At 43.3% G+C, this 26060-nt stretch overlaps 1 protein-coding gene across 7 annotated transcripts in view; it reads left to right on the forward strand.

Moving 5' to 3' along the window:
• Positions 1–26060, forward strand: part of MASP1 (MBL associated serine protease 1) — a gene marked incomplete at its 5' end in the record, with an annotated part of 66114 nt that overhangs the window by 13322 nt on the left and 26732 nt on the right. For 6 of the 7 annotated variants that reach the window (XM_080657926.1, XM_080657928.1, XM_080657927.1 and 3 more), the window contains 7 exons: positions 12139–12316; positions 13314–13445; positions 15552–15748; positions 17076–17223; positions 18510–18628; positions 19651–19729; positions 25918–26055. In XM_080657926.1, the coding sequence (XP_080514052.1) occupies positions 12139–12316; positions 13314–13445; positions 15552–15748; positions 17076–17223; positions 18510–18628; positions 19651–19729; positions 25918–26055 (991 nt within the window). Of the gene's footprint in view, positions 1–12138; positions 12317–13313; positions 13446–15551; positions 15749–17075; positions 17224–18509; positions 18629–19650; positions 19730–22147; positions 24333–25917; positions 26056–26060 lie in introns of those variants that run through there. The other variant, XM_080657930.1, reaches the window with a different exon arrangement.

The raw sequence follows: 26060 nt of genomic DNA on the forward strand, positions 1-26060 counted from the left end.
ATGAAAGGACCTTGAGGATTCTGTGTTGTCTAGATTTTGTTAAAGAACTCTTTTATCCTGATTTTGAGAGAAAAAATATTTTACAAAAATAATTGGAAACGGAGTCTGAGCTATGAAAGCTGGGAAATGCTCAATTTATCTGTTTGTGGTACACAAGTTCTAGCTGTGAACTCAAGGTCATTCCACTAGACTATCAGTCTTATAAGTTCAGGGCCCATGTCCGTGTTTTTTCCCAGCAGTGAGCACAGTCCTGGGGCAGAACAATAAAAGGCATATGTCTCTTGATGGTGAGTATAAAGGAAAGGACTCTGGTCTAGAAATCAGCCACTGACTTCTGCTGAGACATTGGGCAAGTCACCTCTCTGCTTTGGTCCTCAGTTTCCCCATCTGTCCAGTGAGAAAATTGGACTAGCTGACCTTTGCAAGTCTTTTCAGTCCTGATGGTCTGCACCTCCCAGTCCACCGCCCACTTCCCCAGGCCTCATTGGTCAGTCCGCATCCTGCTGCATAACTGAGAGATGAGTCCCTCTGTGGCCCTGCTCTGACCCCCGCCACTAATTTCTGTGCAGAGCTCTGTGTTTACTCGACCTTCAGGCTGTGGCTGACCCCATTTACTGCAGTAGCTCTGCTAATTCTGTGGGAGTGGACAGGAGGCCTTGGATCCTGAAAGAAAAGAGAATGAGAATAGATAAATGTCTCCCGTGAATTTTAATTGTATTCTCTGGTGTGATTTTTTCACTACAGAGGTACTAACTCCCAAACACCAATTCTAGCTGATTCAGAAGAATCAAGAGGTGAAAATGAGCTTCAGAAAAGTGTGAAAAAAAAAAAACTTATTTTATGCAGGAAGTGCAAACAGCACAGGCTATGGGTGATGGAAAGCAGAAGGAAGGTCACAGTGCTGGGGCAGAGAATGTGCTCAAGTGTGGGGAAGTTTGAGGGGGGTGTGCCCCGGGATATGGACACACCTGGTGTGCAAACTTGTGTGCTAGTGTGTACACGAGAGCTCTCAGATACATCTTAGTAAAGAGCGAAGTTGAATTTACTTCAGTGTGCTCATTCATAAAGGAAAAAGTTAGGGAACAAGACGTATCCATTTATTTGACACATATATTTCTTGAATGCCCACTATTTATCAGAGCTTGGGGTATAGCAGTAATTAAAACAAAAATCCCTGCCCACAGGGTACTGACATTGCACTGGGGGAAACAGACAATGAACATTGAACGTAATCCATAAGTACATTATATAGTGAGTCATCAGGTGATAGGCAATGAAATAGAGCACGGTAAAGAGGGGCCCTGTGAGCCAGGGTGGGGTTTATGATTGAAATATGTTGGGCAGGTTAGTCCTCATTGAAGGGGTGACATCTGAGCAAAGACTTGAAGAAGCTGAGAAAGTTAGCCATGTGGCTTTCTGGGGAAAAGCATTCCCATCTGAGAGAACAGCCAATGCAAAGGCTGGGTGTGTTTGAAGAACAGCAGGGATGGTAGTGTGGCTGGAGCAGAGAGACAGAGATGGGAAATGAAGAGAGAGGTGCTGGGGACAGGGAAGGAGAGCCTGCTCATCATGGGGCTGGGAAATAGGGTCCCTGCTAAATGCTGACAGGCAGTGGCAGACTTGACAAGCTGCTTTCACACCAACTTTTTCATTTGACCTCTTGACTCTTAGAGGACAGAACTAATGTCCACCTTGTATGTTTGTGAAAACTCAGCCTGAACATAGTGTGTGCTCATAAATGATTAACAGCTGGATCTGGGTTGGGAGGGAAGAAGAGATGCACAATAGCCCACAACTCACCACTCATATACTAGACATAATATCTCAAGAGCATCGATAATAGTAAAATGCTAAAATAGTAGGTGATGAGTTTTTATATAATTTGGTTTTGATATATATAACTTATATGTAAGTTTATGAAACTTGATTTTTCATGATGGCTGTATTTAACAACAGGGTCACAAAAAACCTTGAAAAGTTGGCCGTTGGCTCCTATAAGCTGGTACAAACTGGCTCCCCACACACCATTGCCCAGGAAGGTTAAAATGACACATGAGTGAGTGGCAGAGCAGTGACCAGAACCCAGGCTGATTGGTTCCTCTTCCAGCTCTCTGCATGGGAAAATTTGAGGCAGTGCATTTGGGCTAGGGTGGGGCAGGGGCCTGGGCAGTGGCAGAAGACAAAACCAGCTCACACATTCCTAGATCTGCTGGGTGACACTGGCCCCTGGCAGGCCCCTCTGTCCACTCAACACTTACTTAATCAGTACTTTCACTCCAGTCCAGACTGTGACTCACCTTGAGCCAGGCAGCCCAGCGAAGGAAGAACACAGCGAGGCTTTGTCTTTAGCAGTCCTCCAGCAATTTTCCTGTCCTTCAACCACTGGGCGCAGCCTCCTAGTCCCCTGGGGATTTGCATGTGAATGGGTCTGCAGTCACTGAAGGGGTCAGGTGGGGCGTCTGAGCCATTCATAGGCCAACAAGAGTGTAAATCCTTCCTGGCCCGCCTTCCCAGCCTGGATTCCCAGACTCTCCCTCCACCCATCCCCCCTACTTCCAATCCACTCCCACTGAGCTGATGGGCACTGCCAGTTTCCCACCTGCAGGATGCCTGCTTCCCATGCTCCCAGCCACTCCTCCCAGCCAGCTCTTTTCTTCTCCCGGGCTCATGCTGCTTGGATACCATCCCCTTTTCTGTCCAGAGCCCTCCCTGAGAATGGGTAGTCCTTGCTGCAGGAGGCGGCTTGGATTCCAAGGACCTAGGAGTGTAAGGGAGCTGTGTCTCAGGCCCCCACAGTGTTAACTGTGCCAGTACGTGGTGCATTCACACAATACCTTGTTAGGGGCTCCCCCAGCTCTGTTAGCAGGTTTTCACTCTAACAAGTAAATAAGAACACTGTGCTGGGATTCTCAGTATACCTGGGCCCTGATCCTGGCTCTGCCATTAGCGGGCTGTGTGACTTTGAACAAGTTGCTTCACTTCCCTGAGTCTCAGTTCCCCCATCTAAGAAAGGAAAGAGATGGACTCGATAGCCTTTAATGTCCTTTCGATCTCTGATATTCTGTGGTTCTCTGATTTCAATGACTGAACCAGGGCAGGAAGACAGGGCATCTGGAGTTTGTCTCAGGTCTGCTGCTCCCAGGATGTGTGGCCTTGGGGACTCACATCACCTCTCTGGGCCCAGAACGAAAATGTCTACCTGAAGTGCATCCATCACAAGACTGCCATCACAAGCAAATGAAATAAAGTGAAAGTATCCTGCCAACTGGAAAGTGTCACACAGAGCAAGGGGACTATTACGGCTGCTATTACTGTTGTTGATATTATTATTGTTATTGTTTTTATGGCCACATGACTTGGGCAAGGACTGTAGCACCAACCTCCAGACCTTCTCAAATGAGGCTGTCTTGAATGTTAGACCCACCAGCTGTGCTATGTTGACTTACATGGCTTTCAAGAGCTTCTGAAATACAGCCCAGCCAGTGTTGCTCAGTGGTTGAGCATCGACCTATGAACCAGGAGGTCACAGTTCAATTCCCAGCAAGGGCACATGCCGGGGTGTGGGCTCAATCCCCAGTGTGAGGCCTGAAGGAGGCAGTGTATGAGTGAATCTCTCTCATCATTGATGTTTCTATCTCTCTCTCCCTCTCATTTCCTTTCTGAAATAAATAAAAAATATATTTTTTAAAAAAGGAAGCTATTAAGAAAAAGAGCTTCTGAAATACAGTACACACACACACATACACACACACATACACACACATGCACACGTGCACACATGCACACACGTCTTTTTTTTCCTGTCTGTCATCTGGTACCTTTAATTTGCTCCTTTTCATCATCTTTAACTATAATTTGAACAACTGGATAAAGTAGCAAAATTGGGCTGCACCCTTGGTGTAGTCCCTGATGTGACAGGCTTGCGGTGGGGTGACCTCAGGAGTCAGGAGTACAGAGCATTCACCTGTGAGTCAGGAGTCCTGGGCCCAGGGCTGTCACTGAATCGTTGGCCTAAATTCACATATCTGGCAAAATTCTTTGAAACACAGGACAGTAGCGAAATTCTAGACTTAATACTGTTCTCCTGAGGATGGAAGCTTTTAGAGATCCCTCATTCTGGTCCTCTCTCATAAGATAAGGGTAATGCTGGGCTGTGAGGGATCTCTAGGTTCCCTTTCTGCTCCAGCAGCCTGAACTTAGGGATCTTATAAGAAGGGAAGTCTGTGCAATGGCTTCAAGGAGATTAGGAATGGAGTGGAACCTAGAAACAAAAACATATCCAGGGGCAGTTCCAGTTTCTTAATTCTTCTTCAGCTGAGTGAAATCACCCGTACCCCACTTAGCTGGGAGTCCGAAAGGTGTCACTTCAGTGAGCTGGATCTCAGTGGTCCTATTCTTCTCACTGATTTATTGAGTGCTGACTGTATTTCAGGCACTTTTCTGAATGCTTTACATATATTAACTCATGTTATGTTTATAACATTCCTGTGCTATAAATACTCTCATTTTCACTATTTTACAGATTAGAAAACCTATATTCAGAGTATATTAGTTTCCTAGGGCTGGCATAACAAAGTACCATAAACAAGGTGGCTTGTCACAATAGAATTTTATTCTCTCATAGTTCTGGAGGCTAGAAGCCTGAAATCAAGGTGTTGGCAGGGCTGTGCTTACTCTGAAGGCTCCAGGGAATAATCATCCTTGCCCCTTCTAGCTTCGGTACTCCTTGACATTCCCTGGGTATGGCAGAGTACCTGCAGTCTCTGCCTCTGTCTTTATAGTATTTCCCTCTGTGTTCAAGTTTCCTTCTTCTTATAAGGACACCAGTTATTGCATTAGGCTCCAACCTAATCCATTATGCTGTCATTTTAGTTACATGGTCAAAGATCTATTTCCATAGAAGATCAAGTCAAGACCAAGGGTTAGGACTTGAACATATCTTTTTGGGGAGTACAATTCAAGTTACAACACGGAGTTGAAGTAATTTCCCAAACATCTAATAACTGGTGAACTCATAAAGATGAGGTCCCACGTGATTCAGTCTCAATAAGGAGTTATATCCAAAAAAAAACCACAGGAAACTTAAAAAATTGAAATCAATGCACAATCAACTCATTCTCTTGAGAAATAAACAAACAAATAGGACAGATATATTCTTATCTCAAACATTCTTAAACATTCTATCTCTCTCCCATTGATTCTCTATCTATCTCCACTCCCTACCCCCCAAAGTCTTCATGAACTCCATCCACACCAAGGAATTCTTCTGTCTCTCCTCATCCATCCACTTACACCAACCAAATTTCTTCTTGTCTTGGTGTTGGCAGGGCTGTACTTTAACATGACACAGCACAAGATAACCCCAAAGAATTTCCATTGAAAAATGTGAGGAATGGGAGGCATATCATAGTCACTGCTCCATAGTAATCTGAAATCTACCAGGCACATGCTGCTGACTCCAGAGACCAGTTCTGGATAAGAGCCCGGTGCTGCTCCCTGAGAGTGGGTCCCCAGTCCACTTCTCTCTGTGGCTCTTGGCTCTGCCCTCTGGCTTCTCAGCTTCACCCTCTGAGACATTCTTCCTCTTTCATAAGAAATGGCACATTTTGTAGCTGAATAGACCTTTCCACCTATTTCCTGTTCATTGAAACTTGAGGTCTAGAATCCTCTTTTTATTTTGAATTGTCTCAGTCATTTCTAGTCCAAGCTGGTTGGTACATCTCTCTTTAAAAAAATTTTGGTGTCTCATCATATATTTAAATATAGTCCACTCTAGACCAAAACAACACCCACAAACAACACCCACAGTTCTTTTCAAAATAGGTCTCTCTCTCTCTCTCTCTCTCTCTCTCTCTCTCTCTCTCTCTCTCTCTCTCTCTACTTTGAAGAGCATGTTAAAGTACTATGGAACATGTTCTTAAGAAGCTTCAGTGTCCTTTGATCTAGCTAATAGGGAGCACTAAGCACTGCCTCAAGTCTTCTACATTTAAATGAAGGGTCTTACAGCCAGAACTTTGACATTATTTTTATCCTGAGGCCATTTTTGCTTTTAAAATATTTTGCTAGTATAGAGATGAGAAATAGTCTTATTTTCCAACCCAGCTAGTCCTGGACCATCTGTATTTCCTCTAATTTCTGCCTTTACACCAAAGACTTAATTCTTCCTGAAGTACCTTACCATATACAGCTGGAAGCACATACTGACACTTGCAACATTCTACATAAGTTCTCCTCAGCCAGATCCACAAGTTTATTACTATTTTTCTACCTTCTAATTGCCATAGGCAAATTTTGCCACTTGTTTCACCACTATGTGACTCAGGTCACCTTTTGTCAAGCCTCCTGAAGCAGTTTCCTCACTGGTAGCCAAACTAAAGCCACATGTTCTAGTTTTGGTTACTGCAGCATCCTACTCCTGATGCCAATAATAGTATCTGCCAGAGTGCAGTCAGAAAAGCAGAGCCTCTGTGAGTATTGTGAGATAATGACTATTTATGGGCATTAGAACCCATACAATTATAAAAACAACTAGGGAAGTGATGGTCCCTAGGTGGACCGACAGGGGTGGTAGCTGCTCAGAGCCAACAGCTTCCCATAGACAGAGTTGGAGGACCACAGAAAGGTCACTAATCAGCTCTCCTGAAACCCTGGAATGGGTGGAAATTATGGCATTTGCAGAGGAATCCAAGAATTAAGCAAGCCCAGCTAAGGAACCAACATGGGACTGTGAAGGGGAGCCCATGGGGGAGCCTATGAGAAGCTGTTGGCTCTGAGCAGCTACCACCCCTGTCAGTCCACCTACAAGCATCTGGTGGTAGGCTTGCTGGTCATCAGAGCCAGTAGTTAAAAAGAAGAGCTGGATGCAGATTGAAGACAGTAAGGACCAGTTATAACCTATTGGGTACATCTATATCTGTTCATTTCTATATCTGATCACAAACAACCTTCAGAGAGTAAAAAACTGTTGTGTTCTAATTTGGCCAAGTTCCTCTTTTGGCCAACACTACCCTGGAACTGCACAGGAAAGAAGACCCTGGGAAATGTAGTTCCAAGATCAAATAATCGACAAGAGGACAATCAAGCACACTCTAAATGTCTGCCTAAATTAACTCTGTGAAGCTCTTCAAGTGCCCAGAGAAGATATCAGGGGGACCCAGGATGTAGCTTTTGAGCAATGACAAGCAAAGCTTTGAGCTATTGGGTCTGCAGGACAGCCCTTGTTGGTTGGTCTCATGCCTCATAGGAGCATGAGTGTCATTGGCTATGGAATCAGAATGCTGCGATTGTGGACCAGAGCCACCACTTACTAAATAATGACCTTGTCTGATTCATTTGGGTCATCTGGGTTTCAGGTTTCTCATCTATAAAATGAGAACAATTGCTCCCAAGCTACCTTCTCCATCTATTGCCCCAAGGAACCAATGGATACCTGTCTATAAACTCCGATAACTTTATGGGCATGTGGAAAGCAGCTGTATCTGTCATTCTACAGAAATTTGGCCAAAGTTTCTGCTGTCCTGCCCTAGTTTTGCCTAGGAGTTTTTTATGCTGTTTCTACTAAGGTAGAAAATTCATAGAAAACAGACTCTGGCTTCTCCTCCTTAGATCTCTCTTTCCAGATTTCTTTCCTCAATACAACCCCTTTCCTATGTCAGATGTTGGTTGAAAAGGAGGGGTGGTTCAGACTCTGAATACCTCCAAGTTCTGTCTGGACTGTAATGTGGAGAATGCCAAAATATATTTATTTGTTGCATGAGCTTCATACGCAAGTCCCATGTTTCTGGGAATGTGAAATTTAATAGCAGAATAAGAGAAGTACTCAAATGCGTACGCATTAGAGCATTGTCAGGATATAGTTACTGCAGTGGAAGACAGGAAGTTCAATTCCCTCTGCCTGGATGCTCTCCCTACTACCCCTCACCTCTCTACCTGCTCACCTTTCAGTCCCCAGCTCAAAGAACATTGTCTCCTTCCTAAATGTTTTCTGATTCCCCTCAGCTGGATGATATTTTTTTTTCATTTTTTAAACCCTCAGAACTTCCTATCTTTCACTGCAATAACTATAGCCTGACAATGCCCTAAAACATATACATTTGAGTACTTATTCTCCTACAAAATTTCACATTCTCAGAAGCAGAGGACTTGCATATGAAGCTCATGCAACAAATAAGTAATTTTTTGCATTCTCCACATTACAGTCCAGACAGCACTTGGATTATAAATAATTGTTGAATTAAGTTGAAAGAAAATAAGTTGGGAACATGCATCCATGTGCTGGTGTCTTAATAACAATAGTCTGAAAGGACATGGTTACCCATAATAAGATATAGAAAAATGAAGAGTCTGTGATCCCCAACCAGATAATTCTTGGTTCTCTATTATTATGAATTTTGTGTCATCATGCGATAAGGCATTTCCCTTTATATTGTTAATATGATGGCCCTAAGTGGGACAGTCCAAACAAGAACCAGGGCTCAATCTTCCACCTGTAATCAGAAATAAATGATTTTTATAGAATATTACAATTCATAGCAGCAGCTGCAAATCTTAACCAGGGCCAGTGACCCCCTCTGTTTAGGTTATAGCTGGAACTTTCACTGAGCCACATCCTCTCTGGGAGATAGTTCATGCACCCAAGATAGGATTTCAAGAGGCCCTTGAACCAGAAAAGTTGTTTGTCAAAGTGTCTATGTCTTTTGTCACGGGCACTCTGGGTTGCTGGGTTTCTTTCTCCAGGGTCAGAAAAGTTCCAAAAGCAAAATTGACATCAGGAAATGCTTGTGATTATCTCTCTACTCTTAAGCAAGTCACTTCCCCTCTCTAGACCTCAGTTTCCTCTAGAAGGAGGGCAATTGAAATAGCTGTGAAAGGTCCCTCCCTCCCACCTCTGATATACCAGGATTTTATTCTGAGCTACAGGCTAAATTCCCAGAGTCCCAGGGCCTTTTCTTTCCTGCTTCTAGAGGTGTATATGGCTCAGATTTTCCCATGGGTCTCATCTGGGGCATGCTTACCTATTCTCTAAAGTAGTGTGGCTCTGCAGGTGATGACTTTATTTGCCATCATAAAAAGGTCCCTAAGCCTGGAATATATGAGGAAGTAAGTTATTTATCATAGACCTTCATTAGGTCTCTTCCTTAGAAATTATCTCTGATTGGTTTCACTTAGAAGTGTCCATGCTATAGGCATTATAGACCCCAAAGACCTTGGGGTACCAAATTACAGGAAGGAGGCTGCTGTGTCTGGAAGTGTTACTGCTAAAGACATTACTATTCATGATAATTGTTTATGTATTATATGGTTACAGACCACAAACAAGTCCATCAGATTCTTTAGCAGGAAGCAATGTGTGTGTTGAAACTCCTGCTTTCATTTCCTAGTATGTATGAATGAATCTGTATGTATGGATATTATAATTTGGTAGAATACTAGTATATCAAAATTGGAAGAGAACATAGAACTCAAATATTTCAACCCCTGTTTTATTAGGTGGATAACCGAGAACTAATGAGGAGGTGACCATATAACAGTTTATTGTAGATCAGAAATAGGAGGTCAAGCCAAAACCGGTTTGGCTCAGTGGATAGAGCGTCAGCCTGCGGACTGAAAGGTCCCAGGTTCGATTCCGGTCAAGGGCATGTAACTTGGTTGCGGGCACATCCCCAGTGGGAGGTGTGCAGGAGGCAGCTGGTCGATGTTTCTCTCTCATCGATGTTTCTGACTATCTATCACTCTTCCTTCCTCTCTGTAAAAAATCAATAAAATATATATTTAAAAAAAAAAAAGAAATAGGAGGTCAGGACCTCTAACTACAGCTTCCATTACTCCAAAGCAGTGGCCACCAAAACTGGGCACTCCAGCTCATGCAGTTACTCATTCATAGCAGAAGCCCTTTCCCAGGCCCTCACTCCAAACCTATTTAGTCTTATTTTTATTGAGTTCTAAGAAGAGCAGTTAACTTGTTTGTATTTTATAACATTTCAGCTAATAAACTCATAAAGATACAGGAAATAAAACAGTACATAAATAAGACATAAGAATTACAAAAGCATTATAGTCTGGGGATGATCTATGTAGGGTAAGCAACATTACACAACGTAATATCCCTAAAATGGTTGATGTTCATAACAATCCCTGGATCCTAACAAAGGGTCGGCATGTTTCACCTAAGAAAGAAGGGTTTTGTGTAAAGCACTTTAAAAAGTATTACAACAAAAAAATGTTTTACTTTTTTTTTTAATTATAATTAAGTAAAACTTCAGCTGTCTTTAAAACTCAGATAACAAACCAGCTGTGATGTTCAAGGAAGTGACATTTCAGCTGGGTGCATATAGGCACATTCTACAGTAATAAGTCTGGTGAAATTTGGCTAGTATCTGCAGAGAAAAGAAATAAATAGCAAAGCCATGATCTCATCTTCTGTTTACACTTCAATTCCCAAAGTTAGCGATTAATTGTCCTTGTGTTTTGTTGCCAGGGCAAATTGTTTTTTCTTTAAAACTCCCACTTATTTTAAATAAATAAACCATTAGTTTCAAAACAGAAGTGTCAAATGTCAAGATACTCTGGCATACTAAACTAAATGAACAAAACAATGAATTCATTAGAATCTACTAGAGATAGGCAGCCTTTGAGAACTTTCCTTTAATGACTTTGAAAGGCAGCAGAAATTATTCTTGGTGAGAGATTTTCTTATGCATCTTGACTAAAATCAGTCTAGAAGTTTCAAGTACAAATACAGGCTTACAAGAATTGGGAAAGGTGTAAACAATAGAGTCATGGGTAGGCCAAGCATTTGTGGTCAAATAAATAATATCAAACAGCTGCTATACAGTGCTTCCCAAATCAACACACACAATCACTGTTAGGCAACCAGTTTGAGATCTCTGCTTGGGTCTCTGGCTCTTCCAATGTAATTAATTTTTTTAGCAAATAGGCAATTTTTACATCTGAGTCTTAATACAGACATACACAAAAATATACTATCTCTAATCCCAGTAGTTTTGGTATTATTAAGACTACCTATTAAATGTAGTTCTGATGACATGTCTTTCCTGTTAAACAGTTTTCAATGTCTTCCCTTTATTCACAAAATTAAGACTCATTATTATGGCATTCAAGGTCAACCATAATCTAATTAAATTAAAAAGAATCACCTATCTTTCTAAGTGCATCGCCTACAATCTCCACAGATTACCTGGCTTCTCATTGTTCTCCAAATGGGCCTTGTTCTTTGAGATCTTGATAACAAATAACTGCTATGTGCCAGGTCCTATTCCATGCACTGATGAAACATCTGTAAAGAAAACAAAGTCTTGTTGTCCTGCAGCTTACATTCTAATGGGGATATTTTACCTCCTTCTGTGTGCATCCCCAGTGCTTGTTTCCATTAAACCACCTGTCACTCTGCATAATAGCTCTGTGTGTTTTCATCAGTCTGAACATGCACAGCTCTATGTCTTATTCTTCTCTCATCATCCCCATCGCCTATTTTGCCCAGCGTCAGCACACACTGAATACTCAATGAATGACTTATATTGTATATAAAGTTTCTTTGGAAATGTGCTAAGTTTCTGTTGCATAGAAAATCCATCTGTGAGGTGATCTAACGCTTTTTTAATTTTAACATTGAGTTTTTTTCAACAAAAAAGCCATTTGGGCCTTGACTGGTTTGGCTCAGTGGATAGAGCGTCGGCCTGCGGACTGAAGGGTCCCGGGTTCGATTCCGGTCAAGGGTATGTACCTGGGTTGCAGGCACATCCCCAGTGGGAGGTGTGCAGGAGGCAGCTGATCGATGTTTCTCTCTCATCGATGTTTCTAACTATCTATCCTCTCCCTTTCCTCTCTGTAAGAAATCAATAAAATATATTTTTTTAAAAAAAGCCATTTGGTTGTCAACAGGAATGAAAAACGTCAAGCTACTTCTGATGGATCTAAATAAAATGAATGAAACGGTGATCAGATGGCCACTTTTACTTAAGCTGTAATGTGTCTTCCTTAAATTCCATAGTCCTTAATCCCTACCCTTTGGAATTCCCAGGCTGCTTGGTCTACTCCTGGGAAGCCCCTCCCTCTTTTCTACTGAAGAAGCTAATTTGCGAAGCTGCTCATTTGTTCCCTTTCTTTTTGACCTCAAAGGTAGAAACTGAAGACCAGTTGCTGGCAATCTTCTGTGGCAGTGAGAACACAGACACTGAACATACCCCTGGCCAGGAAATGATCCTCTCCCCTGGTTCCTTCATGTCCATCACTTTCCAGTCAGATTTCTCTGATGAGGAGCGATTCACAGGCTTTGATGCCCACTACATGGCTGTGGGTAAGTGAGAAGTGGGTGGCTCATCCCCAGGTCTCCGTTTCTCACTAAAGATTAAAAGTTCCTTGTACTCTCTTCTTTACAATGAACACCTGTATACTCACCACACAGATTCTACCATGAATGTCTTACTGCATTTGCTCTATCACATATCTATCCATCTGCTGACTGGTGACCTGGAGCATCTTTTCACATGCTTGTTGGCCATTTATATATCCTTTTGGGGGAAATGTATGTTCAATTTTTTTTTAAAGACATTGTTATTGATTTCAGAGAGGAAGGGAGAGCGGGGGGAGAGATAGAAACATCAAATGATGACAGAGAATCATTGATCAGCTGCTTCCTGCATGTCCCACACTGGGGATTGAACCCACAACCCAGACATGTACCATGACTGGGAATTGAACTGTGACCTTCTGATTCATAAGTCTATGTTCAACCACTGAGCCATGCTGGCTGAGCCAAATTTTTAAATTGGATTGAGGATACATCTTTTTTATCTTTATATTTCCAGTGCTTAGGACGGGGCTGGGCCCCTATAAGCAACACAGAGACAGGCAGAATGGAGTAGAAGTTAAGAGCCTATGCTCTGGGACCAGCCCATGCTGTCCCCAACATTTACTATCTGTGTGACTTGGAGTCAGTTACTTAATGCCTCTAAGTCTCTCAGTCTTATCATCAGTTGAATAGGAATAGTAACAGTCCTGCTTACTATTTTCACTATTGATAGAAGATAGTGGCACCACCACAAGTCAGGTTGCTTGAGTTTGAACCTGGCTCTCTATAATCTTGGGTAAGTCTCTTACCTTTCTGAGTTCCAGTTTCCTCCTGTAAACAGAAACATTGGCTACTTCTGGGCTTCATGTGAGGATTAAATGATGAAATGCAAGCATCTCACAACATAGTGAATAGCCTACACTAAGTGCTCTATAAATGTTAGCTACTGTCTTCATCATCGCACATGGATTGACTGACTGAGAGGCTGTGCCTGCCCCCACAGATGTGGACGAGTGCACAGAGCAGGAGGACGAGGAGCTGTCCTGCGACCATTACTGCCATAACTACATCGGTGGCTACTACTGCTCCTGCCGCTTTGGCTACATCCTCCACACGGACAACAGGACCTGCAGAGGTGGGGTCTAGGGATGACACTATTCATCACCATTGTGTGCCACATTTTCCAATCAGATGAGGGAGGCTTAGAAGAAGGACGGTAGGAACAATTAAAAATGAAGTCAGAGATCTGTGCCTCTAGGTACCACGTGTTTGATGCTGTTGAAATGCCCAGCAGCCCTAGCCTGTAGACCATCTTTCTTCCTGGGCAGCAAGAATCTCTGCCCTTTTCTCCCTATCTCCTCTCCCTCTGCAGGTAATTGGTCTGCTAAAAAAAAAAAAATTCCCAGTCCCCTCTCTCTGAGCCATGAACTAGTCCTTCCCCAGAAGTTCCTTTTGTTCTCTTCCATAGCCACTAAGTTCCTCTGTGATAAAGAGAACCTTGGTCCAAATGAAAGAAGAGGGAGGATAGAGGCAAAGACAGAGACAGCAAGAAAACATCTCATTCTTGCTCTCTCTGTTTTAATCTTTTATCAGCATGCCTATTCTGCCATAGTCTCTGGGCTAGGCAGATGTGGACAAGCGGAAGGGTCAGCTACTTTCCATGAGGACCATCTGGCTAATGGGAAACAGCCACAAAGCAAATGGTGAAAAGTAGTAAATGCTGTACAAGTAGTGTGGCCACAGCACAATCAGACCTGAGTCTGCCTGGGGTGTGGGCAAACATGTTCCAGAAATGGTGGCCCTGACAGACATAGAAGAATAAGGAAAAGGCAGAGAGAACAGCTTCCACAAACCTGCCTAAGCCCAATAGAATTTGGATGGTTTGGAGAATTACTAATAGATTAGTATGACTGCAGGGTAAGGAGCTGAGTTTTAGAAAAATCCCTTGGAAGCTGAGTGAGAGATAATTGGAGGAGGACAAGGCTGGAAATGAGAATTCTTTTTCTTTCTCCTTCAAAAGCTTCTACTTGCTTCTGAATAAAATCCCTGTATGACTCATCAGTAGAGAAAAGGCACATACAGGAGTTTCATCTCGAGGGTTATATTTTCTATGGTTTTCATTCAGTAAGTTTTTATTGAGTATCTACTATATACTGAGTTGAGTGGAGGCTAAGAATGAGCAAGATTTCTTGATCTCTTTTTCACTTTTACCTGTGCCTCCAGGAACTTTTTAAAACATTATTTTCCTAATCTTCTTAATATCTGCCCCTACCCATGAAATTTTAATACCACGGATACACTGTATATATTATTTATGTACTGTATGCCTAACTATATATCACTCATAAAAAGGGTAAGACTTCTCCCAACCAAGAACTAATTTTAACCCCCTTTGGAGCAATATCATTGCCATGAGAATGTGTGATACAGAAAATGAAAAGAGATGGGAATTCAAGTAACCTCGACCTAAACCTTGCTCTACTGTTCTGAGTTGTAGACTTTCAAGTTAGTCATGCCCCCTTTTCTGGGACACAGTTTACTCATGCAAATGAGCAGGATGAGCTAGTGCTTAGAAAGAATTGACATCCTACATCTAGGATAGGTCAACCCAAGGACAAAGGTCCAATAGCAAATAAAAGGACCTCAGCAGAGCTAAGCAACAGCCAGGTGCTGTGTCCTTGGTGCAGCAGATGAAGTGGGGACAAAGAATCCCTGAGTTCAGGGTACTTTCAGTCTAGTGGGGGCAAGAGAATCCACAAACAAATCTATCACATAGTGGCAAGTAGTGGTCAGCAGCATAAAGGGAAACAAAGCAAAGCCAGGGGCCAGAGGTGAGAGAGTGTATGAGGGATCAAAACAGGCTTTGAGCAGAGACCTAATGGAGTTCTGGGCTGAGGGGAGAACAGGACAAAAGAAGTCCAGACACCACCACCTGAACCATTCCATCTCAAAACCTTTCCATCTTAAACCCTGTCCTTCCCTCCTTCCCCCCAGTGCCACAGAATCTGATGAGAAGGCTTATAACACTACCTTTGAGTCTTGACCTGCAAATTACTAGTGTGTGACCTTGGATAAATCACTTTCCCCTCACTAAAATTCAGTTTCCCCATCTGTGATGGGGGATAAATATTCCTTTCCCGCTAGCCTCTCAGGGCCATGTGGAACCATACAGTAACAGATAAGAAAGGAGTTTCTGTGGCCATGTGTGGTGGGTCACTTTGCTCTGATATGTTTCCCATAGTGGAGTGCAGTGACAACCTCTTCACCCAGAGGACTGGCGTGATCACCAGCCCTGACTTCCCCAACCCTTACCCTAAGAGTTCCGAATGCTTCTATGCGATCAGACTGGAGGAAGGTTTCATGATCAGCCTGCAGTTTGAAGACATTTTCGACATTGAGGACCATCCAGAGGTGCCTTGCCCCTATGACTATATCAAGGTAAGCCTGCAATGGACTTTCCCTCTGGTGATGCTGGAAAATCTTGCTGAATTGGGGAAATTGATAATCTTGCCCTCTACCTTCTCCCAGGATAGGAGGCCAAACAGCTATCTTCCAAAAAATAACTATTTAAAGTAACATCTACCAGCTTAATCAGATCCAGTCTAGGGATCTTCCCTGATCCAAAACTAGCCACTTGGCCACCTACAAAATCCCTTTTGCCATGTAGCATAACATCATCATGAAGTAACACCTGGAGTGAAGGTCATGAGGACCACCTTAGAATTCTGCCTACCACACATAGTTTCTAGGAGCTCTGCCATGAGCCTTACCCAGGTACTTAATCACTTGGGGCTTTATTTTTCCCCCCTCTCCACAGTAAGGCTGACAAGATGAAGGTATCACCCAGGATTGTAGATGTCACTAAATGAGGCTTAAGGAGTTCTCATTCTCAGAGATGGAAGGAAAAGAGTTAAACACAGAGGAAAGACCCAGGACTGGGAGTTGGAAAATCTGGATCAGTGAATAGTACCTATTCCCTTTCCTCCATCCCACCCTCCTATCCTAGTGCAAACCCCATTATCTGCTGGTCAACTGCAAAGCTTCCACCCTTGCCCTACACAGCCTGTTCTCCCATAGCATCCAGGCTGATCTTTATAAAAGTCCGATTAGATCAAGGTTGCACTTGGAAGTAAACATAAATTCCTCAGCACAATGTGGCCCTTGCCTGCCTTTTCAACGTCATGCCATGGCACTCCCTCTGTTGGCCTTGACCTTCACATATACTGTGTTCTCTACCTGAAAAGTATTCTACCCTCCTCCTCCAATGAAAAGCTCCTATTCATCCTATATGTCTCAAATCCAGTATCGCCTACTCAAGGAAGCCTTCCCTGGCCACCTATTTAGAGTTATTATCTATCATATTAATGATGAATTCTATAGGTTACATAGATTTTACTATATAAGTTAGAAACAAAAAGCACATATTTATTATCCTCCCCCAACTAGACTGCAAGTTTCTTGAGAGCAAAGGCCTTTTCTATGCTCTGCACAGGACAAGGTCTATCCCTCTGAGGCATAATATGTTCATCTTTGAGTAGGGATTATTAGCCTGCCTAGTTCACTGTCAGGGCTATTATAAATTGTAAATTGTGGGACTGGAGATGGAAATATCTGGTGAATGGTAACACCCACTAGAAACGTGAGTGAATAATAGGTTTCACATGAAGGTTTCCAGAAAACCCCAGGCACAGTGTAAAGGTGGCCCCTGAAGCAGCCACGGCTATTCTGATGTGAACCTCCTTTTTCTTTGTCTTGTCCCTCACAGATTGAAGCTGGGCCAAAAGTCTTGGGACCCTTCTGTGGAGAGAAATCCCCAGAACCTATCAATACCCAGACCCACAATGTCTCAATCCGGTTCCGCAGTGACAATTCAGGCGAGAACCGGGGCTGGAAGCTCTCGTACAAGGCAGCAGGTAACTTGGTCATTGTGCTCAGCCCTCATGAAGCAGTGGCTGAGGGATGAGGAGGCTCCAGCGTGGGACTCCTTGGAGATTGTGGTGGGATTACCAGCTCTGCCACTGAGTACACCAAGGCACATTTTCTCTTCTGACTCAGTTTCTCTTCTATAAAATGGGGTGATCATGGGGTGTTTATGGTGTGTTCGAACTTACTGTACTTCAGAATCATATGGAGAGATTAAAAAAACAGAACTTGGTTTTTGAACCTCACCCCCACACACACACTGTGATTCATTAGGCCTGGAGAGGACCCTTCCAGCTCCATCCCTCTCTAAGTCTGAAGCTGGAATTTTGGTGTGGGCCTGTAGCTCAAAATGTTCCATTACGGCAGTTTGGCTCTTTATGTTTCCCATGGACTGGCAAAGCCCACAGGTTTCATTCCCCAATACCCCTAGGCAGCCAGTCCCGGCCCAAATATTGATAGAGCCATTTGATGCAAGGTGTATGCAATAACTTGAAAAAAAAAGGGTGGACATCAGTGACAAGACCACAGCTGGGCATGACTAATTCAATTCATAGACTCCAATATCCTGGCCTGTACTGCACTATCAAATTTAGTGCCCGGTTCTGCAGAGAAAAGTGAAGCAAATGTCAACAAAAGAGAGTTTGTCCAGGAAACATTTTCAGGGATAGCTCTAGGCCTGAGAATCCTGTCTGATTTTGCCTTTTGAAAAGAGAGCTCAGAGGCATATGATCACAGACCAACACTTTGAGGCATGGTCTTGGGAAGAAAGAGCCATTGGTGTCATCCTGAGTTCCCCAAGAGGGCAAACTACACCCAATGAGAAAATATTAGAATGGTATAAATTTCAGTTGCATATGAAACTACTATTTCTTTAATCAGATGAATTCAGTATGAAAGGTGAAGCTTTGGGAAGTATGGAGCTCCCCTGTCACTGTAGAAATGCAAATAGATGTTTGATGTCTACTATGGAAGATGTTATTAAAAAGTAAGAAAGCATCAGACTAGGCTTGCACTCAATGGCACTTAATATGCTATCCAATCCTGAGTTTTGATTAAATCATCTGGCTAACCACCTCATTTTACAAATGAGAAAAGAGAGGTCCGAGGACCTGTTCAGGTTCCAGTAAGTCTTCTTCAGGTTGTATTAGGTCCAGGCCCCTAACACCCAGTCCCGTGTCTTCTCCACCTCCATCATGCCTGGCAGTCTAGGGACTGGCCTCTAGCTGCCATACTTTTCCTTGTTTTCTCACCTGCTATTTTTCCATTCCTTCACCAGGGAAGGAGTGCCCAGGGCTACAACCTCCTGTCCAAGGGCAAATTGAGCCCTTGCAAGCCAAGTATTTCTTCAAAGACCAGGTGCTCATCAGCTGTGACACAGGCTACAAAGTGCTGAAGGTACATGGTCCTGCCTGGGGAGTGGGAGCCACCAAGCTAGAGAAATTCTCTCGAGAGCTTCCCCGAATAGATGGGCTTCCAGAGCTTGTGACGGTCCCACCATAGTAATTTCTAGATTCCCCATAAGTCTCCAAAGCACTCCAGAAGTCTCAGTCTTCTAAAAATTTAAAGCCTGTGTCCCAGACTCTCATTTCTGGAAGTGGCACAAAAGTCTTTTACCAGAGTGTGGGCTGGTTTGAATTTCAAAAATCTAGCTCTACTCATCCCTACAATCAGGACAAACAACCTTAACAAATTTGAGGCTTATTGGGGGAAATGGGGATGGAAAACAGGGATTTTAGAGGTGGCAGATAGGTATTGCTAACTCGCCCACCCTCTGAAACCATGATTCTCCTCGGAATCACCTGCTTAACTTAAAAAACCAAGTCCCCTCCTAGGCCCACCTGAGCTCAATGAAAGCAGAATCTCTAGGGCAGTGCCCAGTGATTGGTTTTCTGTTACGTTACCCAGGTGAGTCTTATGTGAGCCAAGCTAGTGGACCAGTGCTCTGAAGGAATGGTTCTTGAAGTGGGGTCCCCACTGCAGCGTCAACTCACTTGTTAAAAATGCAAAGTCTTGGTCCCCAGGTCAGAGCCACTGAATCAGAATCTCTAGGGGCAGGGCCCCGCAATCTGTGCAAGTGCCTTCAGGATGCTGTTGCTTGCTCAGGTTCAAAAGCCATTGCTCTGAAAAAGGAGTAAAAAGTATAGATTTCCCTTCAGAGACAGTTGCCCAAATCCCTTCTCACACCCATTTTAGAGGTGGCAGATAGGTACCGCTAAGACTTTCTCCAGGGCAGGAATGGAGAATATGGGCTCAGCATCTACCTTTTCCTCATCTTTAAGCTTGCTCTTGGAGGCTTATATTTGGAAAACCACAGGTTAGGACACCCAGATTTGTAGTTTGAGCTGCTTGTGCTGAAAAACCACCAACAACCCCACCTGTTTTCCTTCTCCCCACATCTTCGTCATGTTTCTTCCTAGGATAATGTGGAGATGGACACATTCCAGATCGAGTGCCTGAAGGACGGCTCATGGAGTAATGAGATTCCCATTTGTAAAAGTAAGAAAACAAAATCCATTTATTATAAAGACTATGAGCTCCCCAGTGCTGGTGGGATTCGAACAGAGACCACACAGGGGGGACCACTTGGCAGGTGCACTTTAAAAGAAAGGGGGCAGGAGGTCAGCAGACACATGAGAGTTGGACAAAAGAAGTATGTATCTTTTAGCAATAAAACAATAAGATTACAAAAGAAACTTTTTGTGGGCCTTTACTTTCTAAATATGGATTTTACCTCTGCCTACAGACAGGTTGCCAAGCTTGCTACAGGAATAGCATGTCTCCAGGTTTGAAACTCTCACTGTTTCAAATAGCTAATTCAGGAAACTATTTTGGCCTCAGTGCCCAGAGTCGAGTGACCTTGCCAGTCCATGTGGCTGTCAGCCATATCCACTAAGTCTTCTGAGACAGCTTACGCTTTAGGACTTTGGGGTCAACACGGTGGATGTGTGTGAAGCAGGGGACACAGTTCTGCACGACCTTGGGACCCAGAGTTCTTGCCTTGTCTCTGCTCCTAACCCACCCCATGACCATGGACAGGATCCTCCTCCTTAACTGTAAAATAGAGAGTTTGAACTATTTTAATATTCTAGAATATATCCTGGTGGTTCTAACATAATGTATTCCATATAAATAACCTAGTAAGCTTTGCAAAAATACAAAGTGTCAGCCACTCCCTCCTCTTCCCCTACCCATGTGACTTCAATGCAAGACTTGTAAAGACCACAATTTTAGGACACTTATCTATAGTGACAGAAAAGGGAGGAAAAGAGACAGGAAGGAAGGGGAGGAGGATTTGCTTTAGAACAGAGAGGTTAGAAGTCAAGAATTAGGATTAGTCTCGCCTGCCCCTAGTTCATGACTGCATGTAAACTTGGAGTGGTGTCCTTGTCCCACCATCTCCTAAATGGCTCAGATTCATTGGGCTGGCAGATCCACTCCCACTGCCCCAATGGGACACTGTCAGGCTGGGACTCCCGTGAGGCAAATCCCAGGCAGAACTTTGGAGCAATGTGTGCTTGTTGTAAATTTTCCTTTCTTTATAGGACGATGTGGCTGGAATCAGAGCCCAGTATGTGTGTGTGTGGGGGGGGGGGGGGGGACGGGGGGGATGCTTTTTATGGCTTCAACCAACATTTCCTGGATGCCTGGGCAGAGGTCTACAGGGAACTCAGATGGAAAAGACAAGAGCCAGACGTGGAGGAACTTAAATGCCAGCAGACACATCTGCCGCCTCCTCCCGCATGTGGCTCATGTGTGGTGCTGTGGCTGAGTTCTACCCAAGCATGAGGCTTTTGAGAAGGAGGGGCTAAAGGAGGATGTGGATGTAGAGGATGGAATGTGGCTTTGGAGTCAGAAAGTTCTAGATTCAAATCCAGATTCAAGCAGTTGCAGGTCCCTAAGCAATTTACTCAGACTCTTTTTGCCTCAGTTTCCTACATTCTTGATTGTTCTGAGGACTAGCTGTGTTAATGTACATATCAGACCTGGGGAGCACCAGGAATAAGAAAAAGCTCAATAAAAGCTTATTTGTTCCCCTACCCAACTCCCTCACTAGGAAAAGTTTTGGTTTCTCTCATTTACACTTGTAGGAAACTTTGATAATAATTTTCTTCCCTGATGAAACACACACTTCTTATTGTAACACAAGTGTTGGTAGAGTTAGGTCCTATTATATTTGATGGTACTCTTTTATGTGACTTTTGTTAGTATACAAAAGAATGCCTGTCGTTTTGTGCCACAGAAAAGAGGAATTTTTTGTCTCCCTAATGTGACCTGGCTCTCCCAGCACAGCCTGGTTTGGGCTATTAGAATCCCTATTTAGACACTTGGAACATCCCTGCTCATTCATGAGTAGGTATTTCTTGAACATCTCTCTGTCCCAGGTATCTGCCAGGTCCTAGGGGAGACACAAAATTGAACAAGACTGAGAAGTTGAGAGTCCCCAAAGATTTTGAGGAAAGGGGTTGGGAACTGACAGGAAGTGTGTGTGCAGTGAAGAAACCTGCACCAGAACAGGAAGTAAAAATTATGGGACCTGCCACCACCTTGCTGTACTGACCCCTGACAAGTACTGTTCCACTCTGAATGCCATCTGTCAAATGAGGATCCAGGTCAGGTGAATGCAAAGTTCACTCCGGAACAGAATATTATACTCCTCATGAGCCAGCATTTATGACTGTGCAAATTCTCTGAATGGTACAAATTCCACAATCCCAAACTGTCCTTCACACTAACTGTACCTAAACTGTGCATTCTTAATCAATTCTGGTGCAGTGATTTCTGTATTTCCAGCATGAACTGCTTCTGCTTTGCTTGCTAATTTTTCTCTTTCTCTTCTTTCTCTCTCTCCGTTCCTTTCTCTGCTTCCTTTCTCTGGACCCACTGATCCCTCTTTGATCCTCACCATGATGACAGAAACTGAAATGGATGTGGAGAGTGAACTCAAGTCAGAGCAAGTGACCCAGTGAATGATGGGACCCCACACATTGCAGACATCCAGGAATGGATCACTCACAAGACCCTGGGTCCCAGAGCTACTTCACCCCTCCCCACCCTGCCAACACTCCATTCCCCATTTCATTGTGGATCAGAAATGATGCTAAACAAGGCAACACAGTCTCAAAGAATTGAAACTCCTGCCTGTATGAAAACAATTTTCATTTTGAGGGTTCACCCATTATTCAAACATTACTCTAGAAAATAATAAAAAAGACAATGGGAGATTTATCACCTCTAAGTGGACCATATTCTTCTCAAAGGAAAAAAAAATGACTTTGGTCCTAGAGACACAAGATTTAATAATATACAATCCCATGGCCTTAGGTTGACCAGGTCAAAGTGGGCCCTGTTTTCCAATCCACTCTACACTTCAAATTTAAATGAGTCAGAATGCCTGTGACTTTATGACTTTAATATTTTTACTTGTTGTTATTTCCTTAACATGAGTAGGTAGAACTAGGAATAACTCATATATCCTGGATTTTTAGGGAATCTAGATATATCTTCATGCCTAAAAGCTTCCCTTTCACCTATACCTAACACAGGGCTAATATTCCATCATCGAGAGTTCTTTCTTCTGGGGCTTACATGTTTTGAATTTCTGAAAATTCACTCATTAAAGTTTTGCAAAAGATAGGGATCACATTGAAAACAGCAGCCCTCAGCTCAGGTGCCCTGGGAAATCCCAGGGTCAATTGTAAGTAGTGATAAAGGCTGTGGAGTGCAGCCAGCATACTGGAAATCTCTGCTTCAGCCTGAACAAAAATCTGGACACACGTATCAGAGAAGCCTTTTATTGCATTGTGACTACTAGTCAGTGTGTTGAGGAAATGGCCTCTGGAGGAGGGCAGAATCCTGCAAGGGTGGACAAGGAGCTATCTGGAGGCTTCAGTGCCAGCCTAGGGCAGGGGTGCCCCTAAGACAGGACATGGGATGGTCACTAAATACAATTGAATCAATATTTTTAAGCCCAAAAAGTATAATAGATATGGTACTCAGTGTGATAGAGGAAATTATAATTTAGGCAGAAGGTTTGAAATGGGCCCAAATAATTGTAATAACAGGCAACATAAGATGCATACATCAGAGAGAAGTCAATAAACAAAGGCTCTGCAAAGAGAAATATGGAATCAGCCCTATTTGGTTAGAAGAATAAGAAAAGTTTTTCAAGAAAAAGCCACATTTAAGGCCTTGAAGTGGCCAGGACATGAATACACAGGGTTTCCCATGTGGGGAAAATAGCAGGGGAGAAAGAGGCACAAGAAGGGGTCTGTGATGCTGAAGCATAAGTCCATGGAGGGGAAAGATGGAGGTGAGGCTGAGTGGGAGGGGGCCATCCCTGAGTTGAGCCAACTCTGAGTTCTCTCAGAAGCCCCCAAATTGTGGCAAAGTATACTCAAGATGGCATGTCAAGAAAGACATGGGGTGGTACATCCCATTCCAGAGAATGAGAAAGGGAGGCCAAGGGAATGGGGAAGAGTGTAGAAGTGGCCAGAGGAATCTTTAGAGAAAAGGATGAAACTCTTCCTAAAGCAAAGAAGACAGACTAGTTAAGGAATCACAGTCTGGATACAGCATCTTTGATGGTACCAGTCAGAGCTGCTCAAGGCCTCTCAAAAAGCGAAGTTGTCTCCAGGCCACCATAGCCTTGGGGAGAAGGCATACCCTTTTCCTGCTCACTCTACCCAAGCTGAAGTGATTTCCACTTTCCACTATGTACCACCTCCTCTATATGGTTGTAGGACCATCTTTAGCAAGTGGGCAAAGTTACTTCTCTAGAGTGATTTGAAAGCAGGCCCTCCACCCAGAAAACTTCTCACCAGTGCTAGCTATGTCACATAGCTTGACTATCTCACTACGTCTAAGACCAACCCTAGAATTCCTCCACCTGGAATTAGGTATCAGGTCTTGAGGATACCTTAGGTAAAAATGAACTGCTAGATTCAAGTTAAGGGAGACAAGAGTCATACCAAGATCCAGGCACCAATCAATGGCATTTCCTAAAAAAAAGTAAGAAAAATGTGATGTGCTTTGAGACTCAGCAGGAAAATGCATTGAAAACTGTTGATAGCTTTCAAAATAAATATTATCCCCTCTTGTCATCCTAGTGCTGATCTTCACATGCTCTCCTCACAGAGTAGATGAGTGTGTCTACTTTGAGTGATCAAGACAAATGGGAATGATTTGTCCAGGGTGTGGGGGGGGGGGGGCGGGGCAGATGCCAGAACAAAACACTAACCAGTTCTCCTGGTTTTTGCCATCCTTGTGGGTAGAAGGGACCTACATTTATTCCCATTCTTCATCCTCTGCTCCATCCCGGAGGGTATTGGAGTTAGTTATATTTTAAGTTTGACAACTCCTTGTTCAATCAAACAGATGAATTTGGAATCCTAAACTTAAAAGTCACAATATCTGAGTAGCATCTCAGGGGTAAATTGTTCCCTTTCTGTTTCCCAAGGTGAGCAGGTAAAATTCAGAAAGAGAAAAACTCTGGAAATTCTACCAGGGCCTTGGAATGCAGTCCTTTGAAATTATCAGAAGGTTGACAATCAATATCCATCATTACCCAGCTAATACTGATTATAGGCAGTTTCAACTAGCAAACAGATCCTTCAGAACTGTCAGTTTGGTTTAGTTAAGAAAAACTGAGTTAAGGTCAGGTCTAGTTCCCTGATCATAACTTGCTAAATTGATTGCAATATACTAGTGTGTGACCTTAGACCAGTTAAGTCTCTTCTCTGAGCTCATCTGTAAAGTTGACCTTCTTGACACCTGCCTTAGCAGTCCTTTGCAACTGTGAACTTCTGTGATTCCTCTATGATTCTTTAACTCTGGTGGAGGTTGTTAGACCTAAGATTAGGATTTCCTTAGGAATGAGCACCACCCCCTAATGGAAGCCCATGAAGAAACATTGATAATTTGGGTCCTCAGCCACTGACCTGGCTCCTGGCAGACTCATAATGGACTTTATCTCTGCTGGAAACTTGCCTGAGACCTGGTTGGACTGGAAATCTCCCCTGAGGAGCAGGCATCTTTGGTCTTATCCTATAGCCAACCTCAATGTCCAGCCACCAATAATTGGAAAAAAATAAGCAGGTAAAGACTAAAAGTTGGTCTACCCTGACCGCCACCTCCTAACTTTTGTATCTACAGAGAGCCAGCAGGGTGGGGCTTTATTGCATTTCTTTCTGTTTGTATTTATTTATTTATTTATTTATTTATTTATTTATTTATTTGCTGAGCTCCAATATGAGCACATTAATGGCTCTTAGCATGTGGTTAGGTCTGGAAGTATTGAATATTCTTTGGTTCTTCTCAGCCAGAATTTCTTGCTGAGCCACAGGCTTCAAGCTTGGGCAGAAGAGGCTAAGAGGATTGTACAATAGATCTGGAAGTCAAGGAAAGAGCCCTGGTAGGGAAGAGATGGGTCTGCTTAAATCTTAGCAGACCTGTCCTTGCCCTGAAATTGAGATTAGGCTAGGTGAGTTGACCACACAATAGATGGGAGAGACCCCAAAAGCAAGGCCACTGGTGATTTCATAGGTCGTGCCCTCCACAATCTCCTGGGACATCATTCTCAGACTATAACATGACTTACTGAAGCTATGTGCAGTGCACAACATGCCAGATGGCCCCAAGAAGAAGAACAACAGATAACTGAGGGATCTTACTCTCTTCTCTCTCAGTTGCAGACTGTGGTGCCCCAGCAGAGCTGGAACATGGGCTGGTTTCCTTCTCTACAAGGAACAACCTGACCACATACAAATCTGAGATCAGATACTCCTGCCAGCAGCCCTACTATAAGATGTATAACAATATCACAGGTGAG

Source organism: Plecotus auritus, assembly GCF_963455305.1.
Source record: "Plecotus auritus genome assembly, chromosome: 2".
Lineage (NCBI taxonomy): Eukaryota > Metazoa > Chordata > Mammalia > Chiroptera > Vespertilionidae > Plecotus > Plecotus auritus.